Genomic DNA, 6,558 nt, shown 5'->3' with positions numbered 1-6,558 from the left:
AGGATTAGTGAGTTTAAAACTACAATTACGGAATTTGAGGATTTTACTAATTAAAGACAGCAAAATAAGTCATTAAAAAACTGAAAATATAACAGCGTGACTGACTAATATGGTTCTATTTAGTTGGTTTTCAAGATTACCACAGAGAAGAAGCAGGATCACTTCTTCCAAGCCTCGCATGTGGAGGAGAGAGAGTTTTGGGTCAAGGACATCAAGAGGGCCATTACCTGCATACAGGGAGGAAAAAAGTTTGCCAGGAAGTCCACAAGACGCTCCATTCGCCTGCCTGAAACAGTCAACCTGACGTATGTTCTGCAAAATCTTCCTCGTGGTGGAAACAATTACTTGAAAAGACCTATTAATGGATTCATTTGATTCTATGAATTGACTCTTGACTCAGCTAGTTGCTGGTGTTACACCTGTCAAGCGTTCCAATCTTGACCAGCAAATTATTATTATTTATTTTATTTGAACAGGGACAGTGCACAATAAAACATTAACCCTGTATATAACAAGGAGAGATGCATTGCACTGGGTTTTAGCAAATTGCTATTTTCCACCCGTAGTCCCTGGGACATAGAGCCTAGTTTACAACGATAATGGCGAAAGGTCACTCAAAATGTCTTTTATTTCAGACAAAGGCATACAAAACCAGGCTTCTATCGACTATTGATTTTGCTGGCTGTAACTCTGTGAGTGAAAAACTTTCAGTGGCAAAAGACAAACCTGAAAGGAGGTGTTAAATATGCACTTGACAGCTCAGTGGATATCACATGCTTAAGGTTAGTTTATTACAGGAAACCATACATAGACAAGAAACACACAGGTTAGATTTGTGTTTTACTGTTGTTTCAAACAATATGTTTTAAAGTTGCATGAGAAAAGGCTGCATGGATGAGGACTAACTAATGTGGTTGGCAACTAATGAGTTTGGATGTTATTCCTGGAGTGTAAACTTCCCCAAATGCATTGAAATTAGCCACTAACTATAACATGATAAGTAGCTGGACCGCTGCACATTATGCTGTATGTGTCTGTCCGGAACGGACGTGAAAAAAAGTATTTTATGACCGTTAGCTCCTACCAGTAGACCACACCAGTTCCGCATGTCTTGTCTACTTATGGTTGCTTAGACACTCATGATTTTGGACAGAGGTTTAGTGAATGCTCAATTGCTTGTGCTTAGTGATAGAATGATAGAATGGCAATACATATTGACTGTGTCTCCATTGTTTTTTCTTAGTGAGCTGTACACACTGATGAAAGACCAAGATGATGGAGTAAGAGAGTTAAAACTGGAGCAGGACAATCGTGTCTTTAACCACTGTTTCACCGGTACTGTCTTGGTTTTATTGATGTTACAGGTGTGGAAGAAGTTTTTTTTTTTCTTTTTTTATCTTCTAACTGTATCACTTTCCCCCCCGTTCCTTCCCTATTTTTACACAGGTGCAACAGTGGTAGAGTGGCTGATTTCAAAAGGAAAAGCAAGAAATAGACCTGAGGCCCTCATGTTAGCAACAGGGCTCCTGAATGAGGGTTTTCTCCAGCCTGCGGGTGACATGTCAAAAGACGGAGCAGAGAGTGCAGAGCAAACAGCCTTCTTAGATCACACAAATGCTCTTTATTACTTTGTGAGTACTGATTGTCAGTTTCATGTGGATGTGTTTTGTGCTATTTATTTCTATCTATATTTGATGTGTGTGTGGATGGCTATGCTTTTTGGCAGGCAGACAGTGGGTTCTTCTGTGAAGGCTACTCTAGTGATGAAGATGTGCTTGTGAAGGAAGAATTCAGAGGAAACATCATAAAACAGGGCTGTTTACTTAAACAGGTAAATCAAAAAACAAGTAAAAGTGTTGTAGTGTTTTTGTTGTGTGCCTTTACAGAATTAATGAACAAGGTATAAACACTGTGAGCACACATAAGAATCTCTTGATGAGAAGCACCACTTTTCAAAGGAACTCTCACATTCACAGACTTGTGGGTAAAAATAACACAATCCTGCGGTGAAAAGTGATAACTTTTTGTCATTAAATTTAGACAAGTACTTTGACACTGAGAGGAAAGAGGAAGTGTCCCTTATATTTGCTTGGAAAGATGCCACATTTGCTAGGGGTGTTCATCAAATCAGATCAAACATTTGTTGTGTTTTTTTATCACAGGGACATAGGAGAAAAAACTGGAAGGTCCGAAAGTTCATACTGAGAGACGACCCTGCTTACATGCATTATTATGACCCTACAAAGGTACATATATTGAATACTACTTCCATAAAATGTTCAGAGTTTCTTTTTCTCACATAATCTTTATTGTTCCTACTTTCTGCTTCCTTTTCTTTCTTTGTGTCAGGGTGATGACCCTCTGGGCTCAATCCATCTCCGTGGATCTGTAGTTACAGCTGTGGAGTACGTGCCTGACGGTGAGTGAAATACACATGCCCCATGTTGCTTCCCCACTGTGACAGACTGCAACCAGGAAATTTAATTGCTCTTTACTGTCAGTAGCTTCTCTTCAACATGTCCCTTTTAACTCCTTTTCCTCCTCTTTTCCTGGTTTCAGCCAAAAAATACGACATTGACGGTAACCTCTTTGAGATCATCACCTCTGATGAGACTCACTACTTCCTCCAAGCTGCTACAGCCGAGGAAAGAAAGGAGTGGATCAAAGCAGTACAGGCAGTGTCAAAAAGTGGAAAATAACAAGAGCAGTGAAGCAGCTGGGCAATTACATTTAACAGTGTGACATATCAGTATAACTGAATTATTACCTTAACATAGTGCTGTCATACTAGAGTAACTGGCAAGTTTGACTCCTCTATACACTATCAAACTAATAATGTTTTTGTGTCATTTAAGAAGTTTAACAGTAGGATGATAACATTTAATCAATGTCTCATTATGTTTTTGTATGCAAATGATCAAACTGTATTGTGTTTTAGTAAGAACCTAGCAATATGATATGTATCACATTGGAAAGAACATATAAATAAAAACAAAAGTAGAAAATATCAGTAATAACATGATAATAACAGGTTATCAATAGGTTAACTCACAAAAATCTGGTTATCAATAAAAATTTAGTTATATAACTATATGTAAAATAATATTAGAGATGGTGTAATATAGTTAAAATTAATAATAAAACTAATACCACTAAGTAATGTTTTTCCCCATTATAACCTTGAAATGTTTTTACCCAGCATTATGCCATAACAGAAATTTAACCTCATTATCACAAGCTATTACCAGGCTATTAATACCTGTGTAATTACAATGTTATTACCCTAGTACTACTGTACTCAATATATTACAGCTTATTGCCTTGTGAGTGCTGCAGTTTTATACTCATTCTGGTATCTAAAATCACTCTAATTTCATTATATAACCCATTTGCAAACTAACCAGGTAAGTAGGTTAATGTTACTGCATTTTCTATAGAAATAAGACATCATGGAAACTATTTCACACTGTGGTAAAAAATACAGATGATATACAATTGTGCATAATTATATGTAGATACTAAATCTTTTAACTTCCAGAAAAACTTAAACACTGAACATAAAAGGCATGTTAGACAGTGAAGAGCAGTTACATGGAAAAAGATGGCCTGTGGTTGTAGGCTTATTATTTTTCCATTGTGGTTTTCTGATTTCCTCCCTGCTAACTTGTCTTTCAAAGGTTTGAGATAATTTGTGCTATCATGCAAGCACACTCAGTTCCTGAGTGTGAAGTAAGTCAGAATCATATAACGCCTTCACAGTTTAGTGTCAGTTTGTGGCTTACAGGCCTGTTGCATCTCTGAAAGAATTTATCAGTGACAGAAATTACTGCCTTGAGCTACAATTGGACCACACACGAAAAAAATACTTTTTAAAATGATGACAATTGAAGTGAATATAATTAAACGATGACTTCTACTTTATTACAATTCGGCGCTTTTTTTAAGGTTTTGGGCATCAACTTTATCAGTGGTGACAATATTATTGCATTACATCATGCAGGTTTTAAAAAAACAAGGTTAGCCTTTTACCGTACGGAAGAAATCACCCACAGCTCACACACCTATTTAAATTTCTCTTTGCCCACTCTTCAGTTTAGCCCTTAACGTTTTATTTTATAAATTTTATCAAATCTATACAATTCTGTGGCTGTTCATTTCTTTTTTAGTTTTTATTCATATAAGAAGACCAAAATGAAGATCAGTCAATCAATGTGTCATTTCTATTTTAATTATCAAATAATTGTTTTAGAAATAATTGCCATTGGCATTCAAAAAACATACACCATTGTGGCTGCCTGTATGTGTGTGCATTTTACTATTTTAACACAGGAGGGCACTATATGTCAACCTAAGACTGTTCCTGTGAGTCATAGCAAAGTGGTTTGCTTTCGATGGTTGAAGGTCAATGTACTATACTTTAACACAGTGAAAAGCAGATCAAATGTCAATCACAAAACATGGCAGACGTCAGAACAAACAAGACAATACACACACACACAATATAGTAAGTCAATAAATAAATAGTAGATAATGATAATAATACGAAAGAGAAATACTTTATCTTTCTTACAGAATAATAAAAAATTGTATGTGTAAAAAACCTTTTGTGGCATCTCAAGATAAATGAAAGAAAGTAATAGATTTCCACAATAATTAAATGTGTTATATCCATTGAAGAACAGTAAACACATGAGGGGAAAAAATAATAGAAAACTAGTAAACAGGAATGTGGATCCCACCAACCTGGGAAGACTGGAAAAGAAATACAAAGAATACCACATATCCCACAACTGAGGCATCATCGTCAGTTCAAATGAAGGAAAGAGTGAGTTTCTATTCTAATGCACAGACACAAGTTCAACAACTGATACACTGTAATCAAGTGATGATTGATTTCTGATACAATTTACCTCTTTTATTCAAAGAATAATACAGCGCTCTTTGTTGTAATGGAAAACCTGATATGGGCATTGATTAGGAACTTTTGGATTTTAAGTTAATGAAAATAATATGAATATATACAGCTGAATGTGTTGTATATGAAACAAAGTGTGAAAAGACAGAGGGCGAAAGAGCAGATCTGAATTGAAATGCTTCTCTTTCTCTATTTTGGCAAAACATTAGGCCTGCACTATATGTCAGAGGGGAATACATTTGAAATGGGAGTGGATAACTAAGCTTTAAAAAATGTCCACAGATGCCATTGACAGTATGACGTTAAAATACTGATTTGTCTCAGTGCAGCATTGACTTATCCTGAGCCTTGAGCGGCTGCATTTACCGTTTACTTGTCAATAATGTCACTGTATTATATTCATATAGTTGTTTGCCAACAGAAGCAAAAAGTTGTATCAATGACAGCACTTCAACTGTGTTGGGCGGCACTAGCTCAGTGTGTAGGGACTGTGGCTTGGGGAACCTGAGGGTTGTCCGGTTATCAAGTCCCAATAGACCAAAATATAGAGCTGGAGAAACCGAAAACTGCTCATGAGACGCGCGTAATGCGGCAGCCCATCACTCCATCTCTCTCTCCTTTGCATGTCCACATGTGCATGAAGTGTGTGTAAAAAAGAGTGAAAAAAACAATTTCCCCCTAGGGGATCAATAAAGTGTGTCTTCTTCTTCTTCTTCTTATCGACACTATGGAAACAATCAGTGATCGCCCAGTCAAGGATGACTAAAAGGAGTTTTACCATGCTGAGAGCAAAAACAGTTGCCTGTCATGTTCTTCAAAAAAAAGTCCACCCATTAAGCCACAACTAAACTGGAGGCAGTAGACCCCTTTGTTATTGTTCTGTGTAAAATGGAAAAGTCACATGTGGATGGAACCCTGTTTGTGACGTGAGTAGCACTTTAAAGTTTATCTGCATTCACATGGAGATGGCGTCAGTAATATCAGGTACCTTCTCACTCATCCCTGAGTTTGGCCAAAGTGATATTTTGAGCTCCCTTATTTTACCAGCATGGAACGAAGTTTACCTCACCTTTAACCGGTGGAATTATGTGTGGTTTTAGATTGGATCCGTACTCTGCTGTTGGATCGCAGTTCGCAGGTGGAGTACTTCAAAGCTCCTCATACTAAAAGCCTATTTTCCATCCACTGTTCAACAGACACAGGCTATGTCTGCAAGATTGGACCTGTCACCTATTACAGCATTTATAATGAGTATGTGCTTTCTTTGTTCTATAACTTCAAAGGTTCTGATGTCTGGTCCCCAGTAGACCTTATGTACTGGAGAAAACACTTTTTGTTCTTCATATAAAGAACTTCATGATTTATTTAGGGATAAAAATGGTCATATAAATCTAATAATAAATGCTTTTATTGTTTTTTCACAGAATACAGTAAAATGCTTGTGAAGAGTATACAACATACTGTGATATGCATAATGAGACACTACCTTGATTTTGATCAACCAAAGATTCAAGATTTGAAGCTGAGCTTCCACAAAATCCACAAAAGCTTCGATGGGAATTTGAAACAGAAGGCTATCTGTTGGACATTGAGGTCTAACTCCTTAGCAGGGATGATGGAGGCTGTTCTGTAGGGGGATCATT

The 6,558-nt window shown here is 36.8% G+C and overlaps 1 protein-coding gene across 1 annotated transcript in view; it reads left to right on the top strand.

Annotated features, from left to right (window-relative positions):
- plek (pleckstrin) overlaps window positions 1-4,893 on the top strand; it is an 8,167-nt gene extending 3,274 nt beyond the window's left edge. The window contains exons 3-9 of the mRNA XM_035662920.1: window positions 124-305; window positions 1,244-1,335; window positions 1,447-1,631; window positions 1,727-1,831; window positions 2,163-2,246; window positions 2,350-2,419; window positions 2,560-4,893. Of these exons, the coding sequence (XP_035518813.1) occupies window positions 124-305; window positions 1,244-1,335; window positions 1,447-1,631; window positions 1,727-1,831; window positions 2,163-2,246; window positions 2,350-2,419; window positions 2,560-2,699 (858 nt within the window). The 3' untranslated portion in view covers window positions 2,700-4,893. The remainder of the gene's footprint in view (window positions 1-123; window positions 306-1,243; window positions 1,336-1,446; window positions 1,632-1,726; window positions 1,832-2,162; window positions 2,247-2,349; window positions 2,420-2,559) is intronic.
- Window positions 4,894-6,558: the final 1,665 nt, after the last annotated feature.

Source organism: Morone saxatilis, unplaced genomic scaffold, assembly GCF_004916995.1.
Source record: "Morone saxatilis isolate NCDOM2014 unplaced genomic scaffold, NCSU_SB_2.0 Contig19, whole genome shotgun sequence".
Classification (NCBI taxonomy): Eukaryota; Metazoa; Chordata; class Actinopteri; family Moronidae; genus Morone; species Morone saxatilis.
This window is presented reverse-complemented; position numbering and strand designations above follow the sequence as displayed.